Source organism: Tinamus guttatus, unplaced genomic scaffold (genome assembly GCF_059628265.1).
Source record: "Tinamus guttatus ecotype Peru unplaced genomic scaffold, ASM5962826v1 Tinamus_guttatus_pri_ptg000048l, whole genome shotgun sequence".
NCBI lineage: Eukaryota > Metazoa > Chordata > Aves > Tinamiformes > Tinamidae > Tinamus > Tinamus guttatus.
Window position 1 is genome coordinate 771797 of NW_028288582.1, and position 27978 is coordinate 799774.

Here is a 27978-nt window from a genome sequence, read left to right on the forward strand (position 1 = left end):
TTTTGCTATCAAGCTGTATCCTAGTTAATAAACGAACTTGCAGTGATCTTGGGTGTGGATTCAACATTTCCTGAAAGAGCTGACAATAAAAATATTTCGAAAAGAACAGGGCAAGGCACTCTTTTTGCTAATGCTCTTTGAGCACAGTAGAAAATTTGTCAATATAGAGCAACCTCACGTTTTGAGAAAACATGCTGAGAAGCTATCACATTGTTCAACTTTGCTTGAATGCAAAAGCTGACAGTCTGACATTTGTAGATTGATCTAAAGGTTTTATTTTTTTGGATGAATTTGAGTCCTCTGATTTTTCCTCCTGCTTTTTCTCCTCATCTTCACCAGCTGCAGGACGCTTTCGCTTTTTAGCTTCGGGTAAATCATTAGCTGTGCCTCCTTTTGCTTTCTCAGTCCATACCTTTAAAGAAAGCCCATCATTAAAAAAACCACACATCCCCTATGAAACAGGCCACAAAACTTGCCGCTTTACTTTATATATCTTCCTTCTCTGATTATAAAAGTATATTATTCTAAAATTATGCCTGTTAAGAACTGATAGAGATTGCCGATTAAGTTAGGGGCAACTTCTTAACTTCCTTGTGTTGCAAATGCGTTCTTCAAAATTATGCTTCCTACATATGAAATTCAAAGCTTTAATTGTCTTCTTAATAAAGAAACCTAAAAGGTGTTAAAAAAATAAGCCCCAGTGAATGAATCTTGACTATACATTTTTTATCCAATAACGCCTACCCTCCTCTCTCGTTTTTCATTCAAGTTGTTATTGATGTTTTTCTCTGATGTCCCAGTTTGCAAAAGCTACTTTCAAGTCTTAATTATTATTCAGAAATCAATATACTTTATATTTTCATAGAATATGACCTGGATTATAGCTCAAATCAAAACATAAGTACCTGGAGACCAAGAACAGTGGCATTTAAAGAAAACTCCTAGCTGGAAGTAATCACTGAACTTGGGGGGGAAAAAGAATTCTGAAAAAACAGAACAGCGAGTGCTGTCTTACCATTCGTTCTTCTGCCGACAGCATTCTAAACCGATTCATGCCTTCTTTTATTACTTCTGCTTCATTCAGATCAGGATTATCTGTTAAAATGTTTGCTCTGTTCTCTTCTAGCCATAACTGGAATCCTGTTCTTGGTCTAAAACAAGCAAAAAAGAGAACTGTGAGTTCTTGAATGTTACAGGAAAATCATACTGCTTCCCTCCCAATAACATTTTTAAACACTTGACTGGATTTTTGCCTTTAAAGAAGAGACATACTAGACGGTTCCCTTTCTCCTATCGCAGTATGCGTAAAGAACATGCTGACAAGGAAAGACTAAAGTGAAATACTGCTGTTAAAACTGGGATACAGGTGGAAATTTCAGTGGAATTTCAGAACTGGAATGACAAAGTATAGTTGGTCTCATCAGGTTGATGGGAACCTAAAGACAGATTGCTTAAATATATATTTTTCCCCTCCATCATTTTTCTTGACACTCATTTTGGAACCTCACCTATGAAGGTTAATGAAAAGAATGCTAATCCAAATGAATAATAATTACCTTAACCCTCCTCATTATTAGAATAGATGGGATTATTAGGAAATGTATGTGCTCCAGAGGAACAATACATTATAGAGTGTCTGGAAAAGACATGCTACTTAAGCGATATGAGTATTTTGTTTGGCTGTGTGTGGTGATTTGTTGTTGTTTGTGCTGTTTAAGCACTAAAAGCCTTATAGCAGAACTTAAACTTTTCATTTAAACCACCTAGCTTTCATATCTCCTGAGAGACTGATAGATATATCTAAGTCTTAAATGTTTCATATAAATGGAACTGGCATAGGGGCATGCTTTCGCTTCTCAAAGGTCACTGTAAGATGCATGAGCACTACCAAAGCAAAAAGAAATGGTCAGAGCTTAAAATTACATTTTGCATTGTTCACTTATTATTCACTGACACTCTACTTCGAATAACACCACCAGTTTTACTGGACAAGATTTAACAGACAGTTTTTCCTTTCCCCCCCTTCATAAAGATGAGAATGTGGGTATTTAGAAATCTCACTGGCCTCTTTTATGACAAATTATTTGATAATATGTATAATATAAATAGCAGCTGGCTAAACCTCTGAAATGAATTCACAAGCATGACAACTTGCTAACTACCACTTATTATCTTGATGTTATGCTACTCTGACCAGTAAAATCCCTTTGTTTCTGAAGGCACATGTTTTCAGACCGACTATCCCATCAGAATCGAAATATGGCATTGAGCAGCAACTCTCCATTCACCTTTTGTTTTCAGTGTTCTCTTGCACAGCAACTTTGTCAACAGGACACTCATTTTCTGCTTTTTCTTCTCTTTCTTCCACTATTTTTTCATTAGAATTTGGTGTACGAGGCTGAAAAAAGGAGGCTGCTGAAACCTATAGAAATAATTGAGATTAAAACACTAGTAAGAATAATTCAGTGCAAAATGTAATTTTTTTTTACGCAGGTCTATAAATTTCTGCAGTATGCTTGAATGAACTTTGTCATCTTAAGATGCTTTACTCAATCAGCAGGATTTTATACTTGATAAAAGCTGGTAAAATTCAATTTACTGCTCTTTGCTCACTGAAACAACATAAAAAAAAGACTGGAGACATTACCTGCTTGGACTTTGGTTTGGGAATCAGAGGTTTTATAACCTGAGACTTCTCCTTGTTCACAACCCGACTGCTGGACGAAGGAGTTTTCTTTGAGTATTTGCTCATGGAGTCTAGAACATTAGCCAAGGGAACCACTGGGTCCTTTTTGTTAGATGACACCTAACAAAACAAACCATTATAGTTTTTCTTTTCAGTCACATTCCCTTCCCCCACATAGATTTCTGTCATAGTTAAATTATAACTTTAGATATACTGATGCGCTGTGATTTTTGGAACACCGCAATCAAACCAGCTGCAAAATTCCTACCTTAAAGGGATTCACTCGTCCTTGGCTGCTTGATGAAATTACAGCTATTTAACAAAAAACAGAAAAGAGTACATACATAAATGCATGAATATATATTTTTATATATAAAAAAAAGAAACAGTGTGTATGTTTTGCATGAGCAAATGAAACAATTTTAGCCTCAATTCCAAAAAACAATTCTTACATAGTCATTGTGTGTGATTAAGTCTCTGACCTATTGGCCATTTTAAGCTCTATCAGAGACATCAGCTTCTCCACACAAAAAGAAATTCTCCCTAGTTTTGGGAGAAATTTTGCCTAAACAAATGGAGACATCAAGGGTAGCAAACCTCTTAAAAAGGCAAAACTGGGAGAATAACAATTAGAAGATACCTCTTGACAGCACTATCATGTGCTAAGTTTTAGGGGCAATAAAAGTATAAACAGGAGCAGACTGTGAGGATTTTGAGGCACCACAAAAGTTTTTCTTCCTTTTTCCACCTCTCTTCTCCCCCTGTAATAAATGGAGATTTACTCACCAGACTTAGGAGTAATCACCTCTTTTGAGGCAACACCTTTGGAGAAAGGATTTGGCCCTTCAAAACAAAGAAAGTGGTACGTATTTAAGTGCAATAAAATGTAATAGCATTAACTTGCTAAAAGCAAGACAAAGAACCCAAACACATAAGCAAATCATAGCAAAACCACACCTTCACATATGATTTTTCCTTTTAAAATTGTACATAGTTTGACAAAATTGCTTGTTATCTTTACTTGGACTTAACTTTAGGAGTTGTATACTTACTTACCAAATTTGATTTTTAAATGGATAAACTTTTATATAAGAGAGTTATATATGAAAGTGAGAAGCAAGACTTAAGTAAACGTCTAACAAAATTTGTCTAGACAAATGTCTAACTATAAAAGAAATAAACTCTATGAAATATAAATAAGGCAATGTAAAAATAAGTATGGCAATATATAAACCACCATTTTTGTTTTATACATAAAGTTACCTACCTTTGCTTTTTTTCATTAGGAGATTAAAAAGAACCTCCTTCACAAGCCCAGTCTGCCAAGAATAATAACTGAACACATTTTGCTTTTCTCTGCCAAAGCACCACTTAAAGTGCAAACACGAATATTTCTCAGTACATACAAACACACATAAAGATAGGAAGCAAAGGAGTTTAAAAGGAGGCAAGGAATGCTTCAGCATCCTGATGGAAACATTGCAACAGTACAGACTGCCCAACAACTCTCCTCCAAGAGGTAAGAGCCTGGTTGCTGACATGGGATGTGCTCAGGAAACTCCCTGGCAATTCAACTCCTGCAGGATTTGAGCTGAAACCAAGAGTAATTTTCACAAGGTGAATTTCTCCATTAGAAACCGTATTAGATAGCAAAAAACTCCCCAACAGTCCCTAAATAATTATTAAGTAAACTGCACAAAAACTGCTGCTGAAGATGACAGACACAAAACTTGTTATTCTGCAGCAACCGAAGCACAGGCTGGAATCTGGATCCATTCCCTGGGGTGCAGTTACCACATCTTTCCCAGAGGGATTTGCAGGTAGCGGGAAGCTCGCAGGCAGGAGTTACTGGGGTCAGCTGGTTGCTGTCATTGCATGTTTTTTTTTCTATATCAACATGTGAACAAGTCAGGTCACAAACTACCAGACATTTTCTAAGTAGCAAAAAATACTAGTCTCTGTTACAGCTGCAAGCCAGACTCAAAACTCCGGGAAACAAACGGAATTATTTTCTACCCACAAGAATCACTTCTAAAACAAACTTCCTGTGCTTCATTTGTAGGCCCCTGACAAGTGATGTGCCTTAGTTTTACTTAATTTTATGTCTTTTTTTTTTTTTGTAAAATTAAACTAAAAGGAGAAAAAAAAAAATCACATCAACCCTGTTTGCATAGGCTGCAAAGTTACCCAAATTCAAGAGTTTAAGTCTGTGACAGACACTTCTAGATAATCTCCAGCCTATGTGGAGAACATACACATTTTCTTCTTACTCTGTTTATGTGCCTCTGGTGTTGCTTCTGCTTCCTCACATGCATCAGCTTCCTCCTCATCTTCCATTTCTTGGTCCTGCTGAACATTTCTGACAGGCAGCCGACTCCACTCTGTGGTAGAAGTGCTGTAACTAAATGGAAGTAATTGATCAGGAGACAGCAGTGCTTTGAACTTCATCCCATTCAAAGGGAAAAGGGATGCTTCGTTAACTGAACACCAGAAGTCTAGCTTCCTTTTCTAATTTAGGAAGTAAGAATAGCAGCATTTGGCATTTATTTGCATTACGTTGTTGATGGAGCAGTGCTGACTGCTGAAGGAGTTTAGGTTCATTAACCACTTCAGTTCACCCTAAAACTGCACACCAAGTGCAGCCATGAAGTGATACTCATGTAGTTTTAAGGAAGACCACACATGGCTATGAAATTCCTTTGAATTTATACTCATTTACAAGTATAGCCATTGGCTTTAAACATTTCTGCATGCCAGAGCAAAGGCTGAAACAGAAATAGCATGTTTTTGCTAGCCCTTTCAGTATGAACAGAATTGCCATCATTGTCAGAAGACTTTCTCAAGCAGACATGTGCAAATATCTTCAATAATTTTAAATTTAAGCATTCTTATTTCCAACACTATGAATAGAACCAGGTTATATCTGCATGCACAAATAAATACACAAGTGGTAATTCAGATGCATATTTTCAGTTTGAAGTTTAGGCAGCAAGTTTGAGCGTCTCGTCATTATTTTCCTCATTTCCCAATAACAGTACATATATTTCTTGTTCTTTCCTCCTAATCTTTGATGATTACTCAAGGGTGTATGTGCAAACAAAGGCTTCATTTCCTTCTACTAGAACATTAGTATTAGATTAATCTGGCTATAAGAACAACACAATGTTTGTCATGCACTTTGAGTGGCTAGTCACAGATGTGGGATTACAGTGTCCATTTATGACCCAAATTAATAGGGCAGACCATTTAGAAAGGAATTTTAATGTGTCATTTCACCAAGAATAAAGCAGCAGACACAGATAAGCCCCTTAACTTATTGCTTCCTCTTTTTAAAGTAGATTTCAAATCGTATACATTAAATTGCTATAGGAAAATAATGCTTCTCATACAAAATCATGACGCTTTTTCCATAGATCATCAGACCAGTTGCTTGTAGCTATTCTCCTTATAGGTGTAATATGCAGAGGCCAAGCAAGAACACAGCTCTTCTCTATGACCTACAGCTAAAAACACACCAACCACCTCTGGCCTCCTCTTGCTTTATGAGCAAAACAGACAAAGCAGATGCAGGGAGGAGAAGACAGGCAGATGGCAGAGACATAGGATTAAGGATGTATGGAAAACTGTTATAGTTCTGGAGTTCTAGAGAGCTGGAAGAGAAGGAATATCTCTAAACAGGATAAACTGAGATGGGATACTAGAAAAGGGAAGGGATGGAGAACAGGAGATGGGTTTTACAACAATTATGGGATGACATGAGATAAAAAGACTGAGGGGGAGAGAAAATAGGCTGGAACTAAGTAAGCTGGAGAAAAGCAGAACAACTTGGTATCAAGTCCTCTCTGCTCCTGAAGCTGTTGGACAGACCTACTGCAAGCAAGGAGGGTGAATATTCCAGTTTGTTTTGGTACCCTGGTGCTACCCACTCAAGATGCTCAACAAGACATGCACAAAGGCATACTATTCTCTATATATACATACCATTTACAAATGGAGCTGCACAAACTGCCCGTTGGCAACAAAATTCATTTTATGTCATGTTTCAGAACAGCAAAAACACATCAACTGGACCAAAATGTTAACAAATCTGTAAAAAATATTCCCAAGTTTTTTTTAACAATACAGCAACTGGCATTACCCAGCACTTGAATGCCTTCGGAAATCCTCTTCCTCCTCCTCCTCCTCCTCCTGCTCCGCTGTGGCTAGTTCACTTGCTTTCTCCACAGCCATCTCGCTAAGGCGCTGGGCTAGATTCAGCCTCCGGGAGCGAGAGGCATACTTGATAGCCAGGTTCACAACGTTGTGTGTCATGAGGTCAGCAAGTTCCACGCAGCGAAATTCACGCTCCAGTTTACAAGCGAGCTGAAAGAAGAAAAAAAAATAAGCTTCAAGAGTCACACGCTTCACAGTTACATCTCTTAGAATAACCCAGAACAGCACAACCAGTGACTAGAAAGAGGAACAAATCCCCATGGCACAAGCAGCACAGCTTTAGACATCCATTCACAGAGTGCCAGGTCATTCTTGATCTAAGTACAGAGCACTTGCCCAATTTAACTAATAAGAAGAGTCTGACAGATCTTCAAGAGGGAACATGTGTTGACATCCAGTTCTTTTCAGCAATAATTAAAGCCTCCATGAGAAAGTCTAACAGGTACAAAGCCCATCAGTCTCACGATAATTCCCCAAATTAGGTTAAATCATAGAATCATAGAATGCTGAAGGTTGGTAGGGACCTCTGGAGGTCATCTAGTCCAACCCCCTGCACATGCAGGGTCACCTAGAGCACGTGGCACAGGACTGCGTCCAAGCGGGTTTGGAAGATCTCCAGAGAAGGAGACTCCACAACCTCTCTGGGCAGCCTGTTCCAGAGCTCTGGCACCCTCATTGTTAAAAATTTTTTCCTTAAGTTCCTGTGGAACTTTATAATGCAGTATAGACTGCAGCCTGCTCTGGTGATAACTGTCTTGCCTCCAGTAAGTGCCCTATAAACACAATTTACTAATCCTGCAAATTTGTACTTTTGCACCCAGCTCACCCAGGCTCCTGGAGCAGAATATTATGGTCTTGACAGACCGAATGACTAAAAGACAACAACCATCATGAACTGTATGGCAAAAAGGCAAGTTGGGGAGCCTTCCTCTTCCCACCCTCATCCTGAGAAGCACTAACAACATTAACTGCAGTCACCTCTCCCTGCACTTGACGCACTAGCTGCTAACAAGAGAAATCACATTAGAACTGGCATCAAATGCCATCTGCACAAAATAAAGTCTAAGGGATTCTTTCCATTATTTATTCATTTGTACTTACGGCAAAGAGTTTCATTAGAAGTTCTTGTTGTTCTTTTGCTGACTGATTTTTAGCCATTTCATTAAGTTCATAGCCATTTTTTGATAAGTAATCCATATGGTTTTGAAATACAACAGAACGCCAGTATTGTTCCTGAACAAGGGAGATAACCAGGCCAGAGGTCAGAGGGGAAAAAAAAAAAGAATCCACAGCTCAGTGCCTAACAAGTTGCCAAGAATTTTTTAAACAATCTATTCTTAAACATTCTTTTTGTTTTGTAACAGGACTGGGCAGTAAACAATTGCCCTTAATGTCAATGCCTACCAAAAATGCATTACACTAACAACGTCCATACACAAACTGACCCAAAGAGTCTCCCTTGTGTCAAATTCCATTTATTCCATATATCATATGCGTTCAGCAGGGCTTCAGACTTATATGCTCACCAACTTACTACCAGCATGGACAATTCTACAATAACTTGATTATTTGATCTTATTATTGCTGTGCCAGAGCAAACTACATCTATTCTAGGGTATTTCAGTATCTGTGAGCAGTAATGACCATCACTTGTGAGACAGAAACAGAAAATAGAACTGAGATGGTTTAGGGAAATACTGGTGTGGCACTAGCCCAGGCTAGATCTGTGCAAAATACACATCAACTTACTCAAAAGCAGTATGTTTTCATTAGATCTATTATACACCATCTGTTTCTTTATGAGCAGTGTCTGTACAGAAGTACATATCAAGCTAAATAAACATTTCCTCAAGTTTCCCTTCTATTACTTAACAAGGACAGTGAGAAAAGAGCCTGAAACAGAGAGCACTTGAACTGAATGAAACCAAATTTAAAAAAAGAGATGAAAAACCCTCACACACTTATTCTCTACATATTTATCTCTTTTTCTTTGTATTTATATCAAGGAGAAGGAATTTCAAGTGGCATTAAAATGTCTCCAAGGTTAAGACTGACTTCCACAAGATATCTAAAGCAGTAAATTACAGTTTTTTCCTAGATTTCTTCTATATACATGTAATACTTCAGCCAGCCTCTGTCTCAAGAGGATAAGGAAGCTGAAGGCCTACATTTTCAGAATGATTATGTGCATTGGAGAATAAGGATTGAGAGCATCTTCCAGATATTACTAAACCTAAAATATTAGAAAATGTTAGAAATCAACCACTTTTAAGAGAGTCTCAAGCTGGATTCTAAATTTTGGCGCATCCAAGGCCAGTGTATTAATTACATTCACTGCCACTTTTGTCAACATTGCCAGCTTTATTTTGCATTCTTGAAAGAATTGTGAACAAAACCAAAGAAATCTATACAAACCACTGAACCCAAATAACCTCCTCAGCCAAGTGTCTTAATGAGAGTTTGTATTGCCCTCTTCATAATAGAGATTATTAAATCCCTCTAGGAATCTTGTATAATCTGTACTATGGAGGTATCTAAGACTACCAACTGTAGACTCAATAGCATTCCATACCTCCATCTGTCCTTTTTCTGTCGTAACTTGACAGTAAGGAAGTTTGAAAGATAATATTGCTACAGCAGGACGCGGGAGCGTAGGTGGGAATCGAGCTCCTTTACAAGGAATACACCTGCACAAGGGGAACAAAAACAACGTACAATCCTCATCACCTCAGAGTCACCAGTTGTTCCACATCTGGATCACATCTCCTAAGCAGCAAGATACTTTAAGGGGATTTGCTCTTTAAAAAGTAGTAATTAAAATACTGATTTAAATAGAGCAATGTGTAAGATCGTAGGGGGTTATTTTTACAGTACAACCAATAGGAGATTTTAAAAACAGCAAAGCACACACTGCATTTGTTCACACCAAAAACTGTAAATACGACACATGACAGACACAGAATCCTAAGGCATATAATATATGACCTCAACATAATTACAATGTGGTAATGTAATTTATTAAAATCCAAAACTACTGAAAAATGAAGGCTACTGGAAAAAGAAAAAGAAAAAAAAAAAAAAACAGACACGTCTTTATTCTGATGGGGGTTTTGGACTTTATGAGAACAGTGCTGTGCTTCAGCACATAGGGAAAGAAAAAGGCAGGGGGGTGTCACAAATAAGCCTATACTAAACTTTTTTGCCCCACTGTATTCAAACCAGTCCAACCTGGCAGCAATCACTTGAGCAAAACATCAATTGAGGAAGAATAGTCTCTCTAGCAGCAGCACTGCTGCATTGACAAAAATGTCTGCTTATAGCTTTAAGCCAGAGTTTAAGCACTAAATAAAAAGAACAGGAAGCATTAGTGTTCTGCCTATCTGTGTTGATTAGAGCATATGGTATTTCTACAAAAACCCTCCCCCTTTCTTATCTTTAATATGCTAGTGGCTTTCAATAAGATGTTCTTTGCAATTCAGAGAATAGCAGCCTTTCTTGGAGAAGTAAAAAAATAACACTCCTGATGACCGATGCGCAGCTGACCAACCCACCAGGCTGATGTGTCCTGCACATTTTTAATGAATTGCCTAGAGGCCAATGTTACTTAATGATCTGGAGGAAGAAACAGACAGTGAATTGACATTTTCCAGTGATAGACACCTTATTCCTCCTATTACAAAAAAACACGGAGGATTATGAAGAGCGTCACATGCGTTTAAATAAAATGCAGTCTCTCACCAGTCTCTACAATTGTGCATCACTAGCAAAATGAAAGATGTATTTCAATAAAAATGTGTAAGCTCGTACGGAAATATAGATCATTGAACAAAGAGGACTGCAAACCATGCTTAGGAAGTAAAGGTCCAAGATTTTTTTTTTTTTTTTATAACATATCACTATCGTGTCTTACAAACTAAGGGCTCCTCCTCAGCTAAATATTTATTTGAACATACTGCTCTTCATGGCCAGTTTAAATACGGATACGATAACAGCCAGTTCTGACTTCTTTGTGCCTAATAGCAACACTTAAAGGAGTGGATTCTTCTCAAGGGAGCAAGAGGGAAAGCATAGCTAAGAATAAAAAATTAAATACATCAATTGCAAAAGCAGAATCCTAACAGCAACAATAAGCTTTGATAGCCTTCTGCAGCAATGTGCACTTTGATGAATGTGGCTGCATCAGAGATGGGTGATCTTAGAGTGTGCAGGCCAGTCAGCCAAGGCAAAAACCTAATCTCCATTAGTTACACACTATAAAACTTCAGTGAGTTCACTCAAACCCAATTCAGTTAAGAAAAGCAACTGTAGAATTACAGAGAATTACAGTTATGGACTAAATTATTTACTGTGCATAAAACCAAAACAGGGAGCTGTTTTAGTTACATCGTTTTCAGTTTCTATTTCAGCAAAGTGTTCTGTAAATTAAGTGTAAGACAAAGCATTTCCTCCATGAAATGTCTGACCTGAGCTGCTGGGGATTTTCATGGATGCCAACTACCCAGTAATGATCAGATTTTCCTTTGCAATGCTCCCTCATGTTGCACACTGGAATCCAGGTATTCCCAAATCCGCGGTTCAACATCCGCACGATCCCCTCAGAATCCACGTAACAGGGGGTACCTGTTGGTTAAAAGGGAAAAGTATTCGGATAGGCAGCTCTATCCATAACTACAGTGTGGATAAGTTTGAACAGGTTTATGCCACTGGGAAATAACACTTAACCTTGCTCAAAGGTAGTGCCCTAACCCCAAACTGCACCACCCAGCTGGGAACACTTGTTTCCTTGGAAAGCTGCGCCACCTTCTGACAGCCAACACTGCAGCTTGCTAAGGGATTCACGTTCAAAATTCAAAGCTTGGAAGCATTTTATTTAGAACTCACATTCCTACTATGGGGGTAGATTTCTTTTCTTTTTTTAAAAATAAAAATAAAAAATAAAATTAGCTATTTTACCATGACTTCTTCTAACCATCATAAAAATCTCTTCCCAAGCTACCAATTACTCTTCACAGGCTTTTGCTGACATAGCTATATTGAATGTATCTATTATAGTACATTAATGCAATTTATTTCTTTGTACTAAGAAGGACAATCAATTGGGAAAAGAAGTCCTGATACACTAGAATGTTATTCTTTTCATATTGAAAAAATATATTAAACACTTTAATAAATATATTTGGGGGGGGGGAACTAGAATTTTGTTTAACATTAACAAATATTTTATTTTTATTTAAATTCAAGTCCCAGGATCACCTTAACTAAAAGGCCATCAGTTATCCAAACTCTCCTCCAGAATTCCCCCAATATTGTCAAGATTTCTCAACGTCACGCATGCAGACATATCATACCTTCTGCTGAGAATCCAATCCACGTCAAGTAGGATTTCTTTGCAAGAGAAAGAGGGTCTCCATGCAAAACCTGTTTTTTCTTTTTTCCTAATTCCAGCAGCTGCACTCCAAGACATTGGTCCCCATCAAACCCAGTACCTAGGAAGATGTTTTTCAATGACTGTGTTGAGAACAAAAGATTTATCTTGCCTCTCAGCCCAATGTAAGCAAGGTTTAAACCAAAAACTAATTGTAATGCATTGCTATTCATGAATAGTATTAAAAAAGTGACCATTTGTCATTTTGGATACACAAAGTACATATAATAACTACTTCCAAAATTCCTTTGTAATATGTATTGTGACATTATGGAAATACAGGTTTAATCTATTTGTCTCACTGATACAAAACTCTCTCTTTTCGCATAGGTTGATCTAAGCACTCAAATATGAAATATAGATTTGGCTGTCAGATTCCAAAGACTTAGTTTGATACAGTAAAAGCATCATTAGGAAGGGAGAAAAAAAAATCAACCAACCAAAATCCTTCTGCCCATTAGGTACCAGCTAGGCAGTATTTGGAGCTACTAACAGGGGAGGATTGAAAATACAGCCCCATCTGAAAACAGACAGAAAGGAGAAAGCTACCTCTGTGATAAATAATCATCAATTGCTCTCCATGTCCTGCCATAGACACCACTGCTCCTGGAAGACTGAAGATCTCTTTCTGAACCCCTCCAACAGTGAAGACACGAACTAGCAGGGCACTAGTGGCACAAGCAGCCCAGCCATGGCCCAGACAGATGGCCTCAATGTCTTCATCCTCTGGCATATCCACTGTCCACTCCTTGTTCGCATCCCATGAGCTGAAATGAATGCAGTGGAGCTTGCTAAATGAGAGAAAGAACAACAAGAGATGAGCACCTCAATAAAAAGTATATATATAGCACTCAAAAAAACACCGTGCACTTAAATCCCACCAATATGTTAGTGAGTGTCATACAACAGAACTACGCTATCCTGCAGATCAGCAGCAGTTGTTTGCAAGGCTGTTACTATTCAGGAGCTGATGAACCAGGTCAACCTCCAGCACTGCGGACCCAGAGCCTCTAAATCACAAAGCAGAGACAGCTTAGAGGCCTGCAGGGAGATTTTTAGATGGGAATGGAGAAGTGTCCTGCTTAATTAACATTAACAAGAACTGAAGGTGATCAGGACTCCTGCATATCAGTCCTCTTTGCAAGTTTATCACATTAGACTATCTTTCAGGAAAGGAAAAAAAGCTGAAGTCAAAAAATCAGTCCTGCAAGCTTAATAACTGAGAATTATGTGTAACCAAATCACACACAGCTCTTGATAGTTTACCTGCATGCTCACCTTCATTAAAAAATAAGTTTTAAAAAGTTTTTAAAATCAGATAATGGATAGATACAAAAAACACTTTAAAAGGTCTTCTCAGCTTAACATAATGCTTTATGTGCAAAAATAAGCAGATATCGAAGAAATATCTTTCTTCGAGATAGTTCCACAGAAGATGGCAATAAAACATTGTTGCGACTGTTCTTTAATAAAAGGGCCTCAGTGCCCAGCTGTTTAAAACTTTCTACCATGATTTTTAGAAACTTACATTATTCATTGTTTATTCAGGAATTAGCTAGATATCTCCAAAAATATCTCCTTAACAACAACATGAAAAGGAACTATAGAGCCATTATGATTTTGACTTGAGCAGATTGTAAAGCTACTCATGTTTACAGTTGCCTTTGAGCTAAAAATGCAAGAAGTTTGTGTGTGTGTTTGTATTAAAAATAAATAATAAAAGAGTCTTCAGGAAGTAAAAATACATAAATACATTTTTTCAATATTCCCAAAGTCTACAGTCAGGTTGATGTGAAAAATCCCCCCTGAAAGGAGTCCCATAAATAAAAATAAAATCAAAAAAGTCAAAAACTCAAAAAGCACTAAAAGCAGAAATATCAGGAACATGCTAAGTGCAATTTTATACTGTGGCTTCCACAGAGGAAGACCATGACTTACCTTGCCAGTTCCTCTGTACTCTCGCAGGCTAATAAAATAGCTTCAGTAGAAAGGTCAGCCATCGTGTGATTCAGAGAATTTGGCAGGTGAGTCGCGTGATGTATGGAGGTATCATGGAATTCTATATCTATAGCATTGTCTTGCTCATCATTGTAACAGCGTATGATACCAACAGAATTCCATACCTTTCAAAAAGAGTCAAGGATATTAAATTTCCAGAATAACCTACTATAAACAGCCAAATTAGCAGAAGCTCCGTTTCGTACTCATTGCTTAAGCATCCTCTGCTTCAGAAAATGAGGCAGAAGAACTTGCATTTAGAAAAACAGGCAACTAACATAAGTCTTTAAAGCACAAAACCACAAATTCTATTTAAAAAGGATTTTCAAGTAGATTTTAGTTGCAATTCAACAGCGTGGGTATAAGCTGTATAGTTTGCTTTTGTCTTAAAGCCAAATATTTATTTCTACTTCAAAAGCAAGCTAAATAAAAAGGTATACCATTATGCAGCCTTTGTATTAATAGAGGGTTATTTTTCACCATTTAGCTTGCAACTGTGAAGTACTAAAAATCTAAAATCTTGGGAAAGATGAGATGAAGATGCAGCAAGAGCAGGACAACATTAATGAAGGCATCCAAATAGATTAAGGTAACCATCCAGCAGTGAGATTTACCATGAAGCGATGCATGAGATGTACAGGGGTAGAGCCAGACTGGAAAGGCTTTTGCCTGGGCGTTGGCATTGGCCCATCATATAAAGGCCGTTGAGTAGACAATGTTGGTAAATCTGGAAAGCCAGCAGCCTGGTCCTCATCTTCATTCTCCTTTTCAAGGAGACTAGAACTAGCTTTTATCAACCCAATATCTAAAAGTTAAAACAAACAAAGTTTATATTTTCTAAGAATTAACATGGCAGAAAATAGGGGAAAATTTGTAAAATAATGAAGATTTGCTTGGAATAATACAGCAGAATATGTTGGAGTAGGGGATGCACTTGTGAGATGGTCCCAGTAAAGCACTGAAGAAAATTATAGAAAATTAATTCAATTCATACCTAGCGAATTATCATCGTCATCAATTATTGTCCGTCTTGGACGGCCTGAAGTAGGCGCAAGATCATCATCATCACCACCATCATCTTCATTAGCTACAGCCTTTGGGGAAGACTGTGGTTCAATCATATCTCCATTTAAGTAGTCATCATCCTCTCCATCAAATAGATCATCATAGTCTTTCGTCACTGCACCAGTGACCTAAAACCAAGTTAAGAATTATCATGAACCTTCTTTTGCACATTTTGAGTTGGAGGACTGACTTTATCATTAACAGCTGAAAAAAAAACAACAAAAAAACAACGCACACAACAGGGAACTTTCAAAACACAAAACCATGTGCAGTATAGTTTGATACCCTAAATAACCTTGCTAATTTATGAAATATTTGGTATATGTGCTGATCACCTTAGCATTTGGTTTCTTTCCATCACCAACATTTTCCAGCAACCCCAGATTTCCTTCAGTATCTGTATAAGCAATCTGCCCACATTTCGGGTGCCATGCCAGCCCACAAATTGTGTATTTTTTCTCATGTTTCATCCTAAAAAGAAAATAAAAATAATGTTTTGGTAAGCTTCTCAGGGCAGGAATCTGCCTCAGCGCTAGTGTAAAAAGTAAACACTAGAAACAGAAAATGAAAAACCAAAATAATTAAAAGACTGTCATCAGCAGAAAAATATACTATTTAAAAAGAAAGTCTTCCTTTCTATGAAATCAGTAATTTAACCTTTAAAGTCAAAATCATATTCATAAAATAGCTTGCTGCCACACATAGAAAATAAAGTAATTCTCAACAGATATGTATTCCAGAACTGATCAGTTATAAAAAGCACATTCAGCAGTTTCTCTTGTATCAAATTGACAACTTAGCCCTCTGTCTTTTCCCGTTTTATTTTATTCTCACAAAACAGCCCTATCATGAATCATTTGCACCTGGATCTTTAATTCTTGACATATGCTTTACAGTAATAATAATTACAAGATTATAAACACAAGATACACAGACAGATAAATCCCTCCTTCCCTTACTCATTTCTTCATTTTTTTTTTAATATGAAAAAGGGTACTTTTAAATAAGCAAGAGAAAATGAAATTTGTATCTATTTTTCCACCCTTTAGAAAACTATTATCCTTCCAGTGATCTTGCTTTTTGAATCTAGGGTAAACATTATTTTCATCAATATTACCCTTTAATCAGCTAGAACCACTAAATGTAGAAGTAAAGATAACTCAACTTAAAAATAATAAGTCATTTCTAAAAAAAACAACAAGTCATTCCACACACGAAACTAGGCTATGGAATTTGAACAAAGGGCCACATTCATGTCTTTTTCTTGCTCTTTTTTTCCAGATCCTTCAGGCTACACAGAAAGGAGAGCAATGTGTCATGTGAATACGATCACATTTCTGTGAATATTGGAGCAAACTTCTAGATTTACCCCATGAAATTTACAGGGTAAAAACTCATAGAGTATTTTTTTTTAACCCTGTAGATCTTACAAAGGCTTTTCAGGAGGCAGAGTTCTAATATTTACACAAATAAGTCTTAAATATATAACAAAATTCTACTTTTAGAGGGGAAAAAAAAAGTATTTAAGAATTCATGGAAAAACACTGGATACCTCTCTATGCACTCCTGGGTTGCTACCTTCCATACCACTATACTCCCATCCACACTTCCAGCTGCCAGGTATTGCCCACAAGGAGACCAGACCACAACATTCAAGGGCTAGTGAGAAAGGAAAATTAGAGAATGATAAAGCATAGTCAGTACGTAAAATAGGTACGTTGTAGAAAAAAAAAATATATAAAAATATACTAGAGCTTTAACCAGCCTTCTAGAAGGATGACTCTAAAAACAGCACACTTTCTTTAGAATATCCAATTTTCTGCTACTAAAAGTTACAATGAGGTCAAAAAAAAAAAAACTGATTCTATATGCATGAACAGAAGTGAAGTACATTCTGTAAACTCTGCGCTAAACATTGTTGCTTTTTAACATAATTAATACAGATTTGCAAAGTAAATCAAGGGAAGTGCTCTGTATCTTTATAGCATCCCAGTTACAGCACAGTTGTGAACTCCATGAGAAGCATTAACAGTGTCTATAAACAGATACCTAACAACATCACTAAGGAAGTAGTCCTCTTTCCCCAGAGGTTTCCAAGTATATCACATTGAAAGCAGGAAGATGACGCAGTTCATGCATTACAAAATAGCTAAATTTCAGTTTAATAAAATAGTAGACAAATGATATCTCCACTGTGCAAGGAAAAAATACTCCCAATATTTTCCCTAATATGCTACATATGTAGAACAAATTGTGAAAACAGATATTCAGCTGCACTCAGTGGTAAACTTTACAGAACTGGCTTGTTAACGTAAAGGAAGATGAAGAGCCACTATCATGCAAGGAAATGCCCAGCCCTCATCTAATATCTCTTGCCTTTATAAACTACCATAGTTCACAACAGAAAGCATTGGATCAGAAATGAAAAACAAAAATAATCTGAGCAGTCATGACCAAGGGTAAAGAATAGACCCTCCCATGCACCCACAAACCCTGTTTCAAAATATGTATTTCTAGCAGAGTAAGGGTTAAATTACACAAAATTTAGGAGATACCTTGTTTATGGACTGACCTGTGTGATGAAAGTATCCGATAGATCCAGTTTGTTATCCCAGGTTTCTCTTCTGTATAGCTTAACAGCTTTATCTACAGGAACTGCCAAGAACTGTTCAAAGGGAACAAAAATCAGACAATTGAGAAGTTATTTTTCAGTCAAAACATTCAAAGAAATAGCAAATCTATTTCATAAAACAGCTCCTTTGTTCTTTCTCAGTACTTAACAGATCTCTTAACATCCTAGCAATACCAACTGAGAAAGTCATCTTGAATTAAGAGACTCTATGTCTTTCCATATGCAACATACTGAAGCATGGCTGTTCTTATTTTAATCTCCATTTCTTTCTGGCAGAGAACCGAAGATATTGACAGCTGCAACATAAGGTTAGAAATTCTTATTTATGAAACAGCTATCAAACATGCATAAATAGTTTTCAAAGTTCTGAGAATAAGGCTTATGTTCTCCTCTCCTTCCCCAAATCTCTTGATCAGGTTTTTTCCTTATAACCCTTATTTGAATAGGCGATTCCTGAAGTTGACCATTTTATCTTTTACCAAACTATAAAAGTTACTGTTTAATTCTTACAATTCATTATTTTGTCTTTTTTAAGGACTTTTGACATTGTGCTTTATATTTATACTGCTTATATTTTGAAATATATTAGTATAAACAGCTAGCCTAAAAAAATATCAAAAGAGTATCTGTTCTAATGCAATATGCGTATGAACTAGTTTGTACTGAAGGTGATGGTCTCTCTTCCACAGAAAAGCTGTGCCTAATACCAGGTATTTGGAAGAGTGAACGTGGGCAAAGAGACCTTGCAAAGGCTAAATCAGGAGGAGGAGTTATTCAGGTAAGCTTTGGGAGGTAACACTGGAAAAATAGTCTTTAGATTTAATATAGTGGAACACCAATGCAGGATGAATAGATTTTGCCAAAGCACTCTCCCAGGTCACAGACAAGAACAGAAGCCACAAAGTAATTTTTCCAAATGGCCAAGTTTGCTCGATTCCCTGCCCTTAACTTCAAGGCATATCTTAATTTCAAACCTTTTCTGAAACATCTGCTCTCTCCTGCTTTTTATTACCAGATACCACAGGGGCACCCTAGGTTGCAGAAACAGAGCCAGCCTTCTGTGTCATTATACAAATTTCAGCCTCCCAACCCATTTTGTTTAATGATGTATTACATATAGTCCTATAGCCTCAGTACATATACAATGCAGTAGATGTATAGCATGTACTACTATCAACAACACCTTTAATCAGCAGAATCAAATTTATGCTTCAGATGAAAAGGAATGGAGCAACCTACTATATAGAAGACATTTACCAAGCGAGATCACTAATGGAACAAATTTTATTTAAATTACAGAAAGACTCTATTGCTTTGGTGCTCTGTTGTGAGCAATTAGGTTATTTCCCCCATGCACAATGTTCCTTCCTATTCAGCAACACAAGACTGTTTAACACTGTACTGTGCTGACAGCTGGCCCACTGCCAACATCAGTTGGCACCTAGAAACTAGTAACAATTTCCAGGTTTTTATTTTGCGTCAATAGGAATTTTACCCCAAATATTTTTCTTATTCTTTGGCACTTGCCTGGATTAAATTCTATGTTGTACTTCCAAAGAGAAATGGAGGATTAATAAAACAATATGTCACTTACTTTCCCACTTCCAGGTTGCCAGCCAAGCCTACATATTGATCTAGCATTTATCACATCGTTACATTTCTGCAGCAGCTGCCAGCTTGTCACACAAGCCTGAAAACAAAACATTCAAAAATGAGTTTTCTAGCTTTGTGAAAATCTTCTATATTGTAAAAATCTTTAAGGGAAAAGTGTGGGGAAAATCTGAGAGGAAAAAACACTATCAGTTTTGGAACTGAAATAATATATCTCATCCAAATAAGATGGTACATACCTCCAAGAACAAATAAGAGTCAGCTTAGACAAGAAAAAGACTTTAATTACAATACAACTATTTGAAACAGAAAGAAGATCATGGAGCAAGTGCTTCCAATCAAGTACAAGGCAAATGAGTTCATATATCTTTAGATTAAAAAGAGAAAAATTCCAGCCAAATTGCACTTGTAAAACCCAGTCCAACCTTAGCAGGGTGAAACACTATAGTGAGTTTAAGCCTCACCTCTATAAATCAAAAGTTGGAATGCACCAACCAGGATTCTGAGTCTTTGATAAAAATAGATACGTGCATGTCACTGGACAGGGAAACTGCAGAGGTTTGAAGTCTTTAGGGGCCTTAATCTGATTGTGGGAAAAAAATCTTTTCCCAATTGAGGTAATCTTACTTATGTGATCAAGAGCAACTAGACCACTGAAAAAGATGATGCTCTGCACCATTTTTTCATCCTCACTAATTGTCAGCCTCCTCCAGCATTTCACATGAAGTTTGGTAAAATTAAACTAAAATATATATAGATACCTCTATGTTAAGATGAAAATACTTCCTTTACCCTGAAAGCAACTCGTTGAAATTCTACAATAAGGAAGTTAGTGTTAATTGCTATCTTCACACAAAAGCATTACTTTCAAATATGCTGAGGACAAGGCAGACAATGCTGGGCCATGAAGAAAGATGAACCAAAGATATTAAGGATTCCACAAACAGTCCACAGCTATCAAAGCAACTGTTCAATCTTAAGTTTTGGAATTTGTCCCAGAACAAGCTAAAAACAAAGTTTTCTTTTCTCATCAGATGTTTCAGTACATAACTACTCTTACCTGTACAGGAATTTTAGACATAAATATGTGTGCGTATATATATATAATTTATATATATATATAAAAAAGCAGCCACTACTGATGACCAAAAAAAAGGGCATTTATTCCAATGCGGTTATTCCAATCCAGCTGTAGACTGTTCTTGCTCTTGGAGAAATCCCCTATTTCTTAGGGAACATTAACCCTGAAAGGTGGTCCCCTTTACCTGATCTGCGATTTTCCATACTCTGACAGACCCGTCACAGCTTGCCGATGCCTATGCAAGAGATTGTTGTAAACAAAGGGACAATTAAAAATGCTGTGAAATTAATGCTACAAAAAATAAGAGATTCCTATAACCATTGCTAGACATATACAAGTAGTTTTAGAAAGAAAGTTTCCCAGTATAAGTCAGATTTATGCTTAGAATTTTCTAACACTATCAAACATAATTAGTTCCAAAGTATCAAAGTAAAAGCTTTTGATAGTTCCATTTGATTCCACTCTACTGTAACAAATTTTCATATTTAAGTGGGATGCTCATTCACCAAAAATGCTCAACATTATTGTTAAATTATTTCAGTGAATAAACTTCCCCCCGCCACAATAGAGAGTAATTGAAGAGAGAGCATAATTGAGTGTAAGACAGAGACCAAGTTCTCCCAGGAGGCAACAAATTGTCATACATTCCAAGCTGAAATTAAATCACCTTATGTACTTGGTCGCTATTTTTTTCCCTCAGAAACACAATTTAAGAGAAAAGGAAATAAAAGACAGTAAACAAGTGCTTTTACCAGGAAATCATCCTTGGGATCAAAAGCAAGGCTTAAAACAGGAGCATCGTGTCCTCGAAATGTTTTCTGCTTGCTGCTATCAGTCACCTCTACAATTTTGACCATGAAATCACTGCAGATCACAACAGTACAGACATAAAGGAATTAATTTTTGTATTAGCAGAAACAGACTGTTTGTTTACAGCAATAAAAGTGCAATTGGGCACTACATAAGTTTTAGGGAAGCTATGGCTCCCAGCACTGCAAGGATCTTAGTGAAATTATAATATTGAAGCTCCCTATGATAGAAACAAGGCCAATTATCTTATCAGAAGATAATCTATTTGTTTCTTCAAAGCAAAGTTCATAAATATGGCAGTTCTTTTAGGTGGATATTATGTACACACAGACAGTATATATCAGTTTTATATTATATTCTAGATGATCTAAAGAAAACCTGTGTTTAGATCCTCTTTAAGTCAGCTCTCTGACATTTATCTTCTAAGCTATACCAATATTCACTACCATAATTATATATTTGGTTGGGAAAAAAAAAAAAACTTATTCTGTAAAGTTTTTAAGCAACTTTTAAGACCATTCAGTGTGTCAGACATCATAACTAATTGTTTTTTTAAACTTTAACCCATCACCCCCCCAAAAAAAACAGACATTGCCTCATTTTAACTCAAAATAACAATGCTAACTTTTAGTCAAAGAGCTCATAGGACAATCTTTCAGTATCACTCTCTCATACTTATTTGCCTTCAGAAAGAAATCTGACTTTAGCCCCTACATCTATAAGGAACTGTGTTCAGAATGACAAACACAATTTTGCCAAATATCTAATGCTAACCAAAACCAGTCAAAAACAAGGGTGCAAGTTATATTGCGAGACAACTAAAATTATTTAGCTGCCTTCTACAATGCAAAGCAACTTCAAAGCAAAAAACAAAAAAACAGCAATAGCACTTTTTTTCTATTTAAGAAGCCACAACTATTTTTCAAAGAGTTCCTGTGAATTTTAGTGGCTGATTGGATGGTAAGCCTCCTGTATATGAAATTTACAGTCTTCATGAAAAGATCGAGTTATTTGTGACAATTAGAAGCAACCCTTATTAGCTGCATTCCTTCATTTCAGGGCTGTCCCTTCCTCCTCAGTACATTATAGTAGACTTCATTGAGAGGTTGCTTCAGTCCCACGAGTTATTTTTCCCTTACGTGGCAGCCCTGGCCAGGCTGTATAGAAGTACTGGATTTTTGTACACAGTTTTAGATCAGTCTGCTTGATCTTTCTAATCAAAGCCAGATCCTGGGGCAGAGCTGTTCCCTCAGAAACAAGCACTGGCAAAGGCCCAAACTCACCAACCCTGACAGATTTGGAGATTAGGATGGTTATTGCCTCCAGCCTCCTCGTTTTGGTGGAGCTGGTGTTTCTGCTCCACAGCTGCCAGAGTCAGCAGCCCATTATATTCATCCAAACTGCTTTCTCCTTCAGTTCACACTTAGAGAAGCCAGAAACCATCTCTGCTGTGGGGCAGAGGGCAAAAGTAGAGAGGCAGGCACATAGTTCAAGACAGCTACAATGCCCAAAGAATTTACTAAATCCCACCAAGATTCACCTGAGCCTTAAATAAACAAGCAAGAACATTGTCTGCCTGCCACTTCACCATGTCTGTTAAATGACTAGTGTATCTTATGCAAAAGCAAACATGCTGCCCTAAGAAATCAGCTAAACTATGCGTTTATCCCCCTCAGGGGACTCTCGCAAGTGTCATCTGTTATCATGTGGCAGAACAACAGAGATGCTTATGCCAGAAAATGACTCAGAGCTCTCACACAAATCAGAAGCCATCCAACTTTTGCATGCATAGATGCATCTGCAGCACCATGATCTGGAACAGCTGGGACATTAGCACACAGTAACAAAACCCTTGCTGCTGCCACAAGATCCATATGGGTGAACACTTAGGCACTATAGGAACGAGCACTGAAAAGTCTAACAAAAATACATTATTTCACAACGCCAGATATCTATTTTTAATTATTTTGTGGCTCATCTCTCTCTGAGAATTGCTTCCTAACGATCCTTTTCATTCCTTTCCTCCTCTCCAGGTAAGGAACGACCCTGTGCCACATGCCCTGGGGGTCCCTGCTTGAGCAGGGGGGTTGGACTAGCTGTCTCTAGAGGTCCCTTCCAACCTCAGACATTCTGTGATTCTGTGAAAGCATTTTGCAATACTTTAAAACCCTGATCAGTATATGGATTAATGACATCCCTGAAAAAAAAAAATCAGCAGTTAAGGAATTTGCTCGAGTCTGAAGGCTGCCAAAGCTTTTTCTCATTGTGGACAGCTTACCTAGAACCAGCAGCAATTTTGGTACCGTCGCTATTAAAGACGACGTGGTTGGCATTCATGGTGAAACGAGTCAGGATGCCATCTGGAGTTCCCTCAGGAAAAGTATGAATCTGAACAGTGTTGTTAGATACTGCTGTGATCAGTCTTCCATTCTAAAAAACAAAACCCATCACACCATTGGTTAGTTAAAACACGTTTATGTCTAAAGAACCCCCCAAATACTTCTACATTCCCAATATTTGAGCAGATGCACTTTAGTAACACCAGAAGAAATCTAATAATAAAAGTAGCTGAGCGATATTCTTTAAAATATATTCACCACACCACCCCAAAAAAGGAAAAACAGACAAGCACAAAAGCTTTTAACAATTTATCTTTTAAAATAAAGTGTTAAAAACTAATAGATAATCTCAGTTTCAGTCCTGCAAAACTAAACACGTTGATAGACTTATTACTATAAGCAACTCCAGTTTCAACAGACATAGGAGTCCTAAAGTTAACCATATCTCTATTTACCATATCAAGACCTTCCGAACTTGCATCTTTACTAAAATGGCAAATACTCAGAAAAGTCACTAATGAATTTCCAAAGAGATTGATCTAATTGGGATTTTTGTCTTAATAGAAACATTCAATCCCTTCGCAAAGGCAAGTGAGCTCTCAAAAAGGGAAAAATTTCACATGTTATTTAGATTAATATGCTGCATCATCAGGAGAGGGCACCCTTGGACCAAATTTCCCAGTTCAGAGTATATTCTATTATACAAGTTCATATACGTAACTCTCATTGGTCTTGTTATTCCCAAATAATCAATTCTTTAAGTAATAAAAAGGAGCAGCCTTAACATTAAAGGGAAAGGTCCTGTTTTATTTCTAATGCCAAAACAAGTCAGTCAGGCTACAGAAGCATCCTTAAAATAATGACAACTTACTATTTAACAAAAAATATATTGTCTTGTAATGCTGTTGGAGAGAAGTCATAAGCATTTTTGGGCTGAACACTAATTTTGACACTAAATATCAACTGGTTGGCTTAAGTATTACAAAACACTATTAGACACAGACTTTGTGAATGTAACTTTTAATGAATAGAAAGCAGCATAAAACCACCTCTTGGCTCGTGTATTTCCACATAACCTTCCTCTCCAAGTCAACAATTCAGAGCCTCTGGGCCAGGGGAAGCAAAATAGTAGGAATGAGCTACAGTCACAGGCTGCAAATAAAAATATTAATCCCCTCACCACTAAATGGCTGAGCTACCCTAAGAAAAACTTCTTTTTTCTTAATATTTGATCACATCTCACCCTGGGAAACTTTTTGCAACTCACACTGTGAGAAAACACAGGAGCCTATAAAGTTCACTGGATAATTAGCTTAATCTGCTGAATTTGTTTCTCAAAAAGGAGATCAAAGTCAGAAACAAGCTTGGTTTAAGGAATAATTTCTGTACAGTCTTGGATGGGTAAAATAAATTGTCTCTTACCTTTGATTTCAGATTTTTTTAAATTAAGCGCTTTATTGCTATATAAAGTATTTAAAATGTATATTAGCATATTCATTCAATCAAATAGTTCAGTATTTTAGAGTTATTTGGTTTCAATACTGTTTTAACAGTTTCACTGAGACAAAGACAGAAAGCATTCGTGTGCTCAAATTTAAATACCTGTTGCTTTAAGCAGCATGCAAGATTTTTTCATATATTAAGATGAAGACAAAGAGCTACATATCAAAGGAATACCAGACGCTAAGATGTGCTATGCACAATATTATTCTGTAAATAACCCCAATATATGTTTATTCACACGACCAGCACTCTAAGTTTCAAAATAAATTTGAAAAGTATTTGCACAATGATGGTATGTATCAACATCATCAGGACACAGTTTACAGGAATTCTGTTAACTATGTTACCTTTAGAGCACACGAATAGGCCTTTTCTCCCACATTAATGGACTTTGGATCATCATCATCCAGGTTTTCCCAAATCCTGACGTCTCCATCACTGCCACAGGTTACGATGCAGCTGTTCAAAGATACAGAATTTGTTAGCATACAGCTATGGAAAGCACAACCACAGATTTCCAGTTTCCAAATGAAAATGTTACTAAAAATCTTATTCTTTTTAAAACTATAACACAATACGTGCTATATAATTTGCTGAATAACTACATTTATCGTGCCAACAATAAAAAATACTGTAAAATATGGGGAAAAAATATTTCAAAAAGTAATATAAAAGAAAAAGTAGCCTAATACAGTAACTGACACTGATCTAAGATGACCATTATTTTTCTTTCTTCTCTCTCCTCCAGGCTCTAGAAGGAAATTTTCAAAGGACTTAATTAACATTGGTTGAATATGCTTTAAGCCTCTTACTTTGCTCTCAACTTTGTAATTAGCCTTAAGGTAAATTTTCAAAGACCTAAAAAGCAATTAAATGCTCTGTTCTTGGTGAAATCAAAGTTTAAAAAGACTAACGTATTCCAGATCTCCATCCAAATTCATCTGTCCAGTCCACTGGTGGCAAGTTTCACAATTCTAATGCTATAAACTATAACCTGAAACCACAAAGTAAATAGGGTTTTTTCCCCCCATGGTTTTGAATGTCTTACTTTTCAGCATTTTACTAGTTTAAACTAATGCAAGTTTACCAGTTTACAGTCCCACAAAGAATTATAATGAAGTTCTGAGGCATTACAAAGTCAGAGGTGATGCTGAATGCTGCTCTGCAGCCTCAGCCCGTTGAGGGCTGTTCATTGACAGTAACACTGAAGACACTCATATCCGACCCTCCTTCTGACCCTGCTGTTAATGGAAAGAAAAAAAAGCCCAGACTTACCTTCTCCATTCAAGTCTTTTCTTAAACTGCATCCTATTACAGCTGCCCACCACCACTACCCCTCACAGAAAGATCCTGTTTCATTTCACCTCTGACCATATTTATTTTCATTTATTTAAGGCCATTTCTGCCCCATGAATGGCATTTCTGTCAGGAATTGCATGACTGAAAACAGACACTACTCAGGCACTTACCTCCCCGAGTCGTCAAAGCAGACGTCAGTGTGACCCTCCGTGTGCCCATAGCGCATCGGCATCTTCCCCGTCACCAAGTTACCTGGGAAGGAGAAAAAAATAAATAAGGAGATAAAATAAATAAATAAATAAGGAGGAAAAAAATAAAAGGAGAAAAAAAATAAATAAGGAGAAAATAAATAAATAAATAAACAAATAAAAGAGAAAGCCCCAGAAAGACCTCACCTACTTGCCAGAGGAAAGCAGAAACAAACAATTAAAAATAAATAATGTGATTTTTTACCAGAGGAAGGCAGAAACAAACAGTTAAAATAAATAAAGGAATGTGATTATTTAAGTATATAAATAAATGAATAAACACATAAAGGGGGAAAAAAAAACCCTCAGAGAGACCAGGAAGGGTCAGTGCAGTCAGGGAACCCGCAGACCCAAGCCCCTTCCCCAGCAGACTAGAGCACCCACACGAGCCCCTAGCGCCCCCCGACCGCAGGGGGCTGCCCGAAACCGAGGGAAATAAACCCAAAGCAGGGGCCTGGGGGCACCCGGGAGCCCGCTGCAGGCCTCAGCCCCGCTAGGCCGAGCCGCCCGAGGCGGCGGCAGCTGAGGAGACCGCAGCAGCCCCGCGCCATTTCACCCGCTCCCCGTCCCCCCGCGCCATTTTGCGCCCCCCTGCCCGCCGCGGCAGCGCCATTTCGCACCCCTATCCCCGCCGCGCGCCGCTCGCACCGGCCCCGCCGCCCGTTTCGAGCCTTCCCGCGCTCGGCGCTGTCGCCTTCCCCTCCTCGGCCCGCCCTGGGGGCCGGGCCGGGGGCGGCGGGGAGGAGGGAAGGGGCGGCGCGGTGCGGCGGGGCCGGCCGCGGCCGGCAGAGGCAGGATGGCGGCGGCTCGGCGGCGGCAGCGGCAGTAGGAGACGGCGGCCCCGGCGCTGCCCTTGCGGCCCCCGCGCCGCCTCCGCCTCCTCCAGCGCCGGGAGCCAGGTAAGGGCCGCGGGGAGCCGCGGAGCGGCCGGGCCGGGCGCGGAGGGACGCGGCCCCCGGCGCCCCCCGCGCCGCCTTCGGTGCCGGTTTAAATCGCGATGCTCTTTTCTGGCCCGATTGCATGAATGAATCGTCACTTTTTTTTCTTTCTTTTTTCTTTCCCCGGTGAA

General features: G+C 37.9%; 1 protein-coding gene across 1 annotated transcript; it reads right to left on the bottom strand.

Moving 5' to 3' along the window:
* Nucleotides 1-26902, bottom strand: WDHD1 (WD repeat and HMG-box DNA binding protein 1). The gene is made up of 25 exons (XM_088539034.1): nt 26832-26902; nt 25710-25821; nt 23799-23950; nt 21463-21574; nt 20895-20945; nt 19613-19708; nt 17959-18051; nt 16939-17045; nt 15722-15857; nt 15316-15514; nt 14936-15126; nt 14262-14446; nt 12873-13114; nt 12247-12384; nt 11362-11518; nt 9471-9585; nt 8000-8131; nt 6825-7048; nt 4957-5087; nt 3473-3529; nt 2955-2998; nt 2648-2806; nt 2289-2422; nt 1016-1151; nt 1-412 (listed from the first exon to the last, which is right to left on the bottom strand). Exons 1-25 carry the CDS (start codon nt 26891-26893, stop codon nt 215-217), a joined length of 3363 nt encoding a protein of 1120 aa, XP_088395160.1. The 5' UTR covers nt 26894-26902; the 3' UTR covers nt 1-214.
* Nucleotides 26903-27978: the final 1076 nt, after the last annotated feature.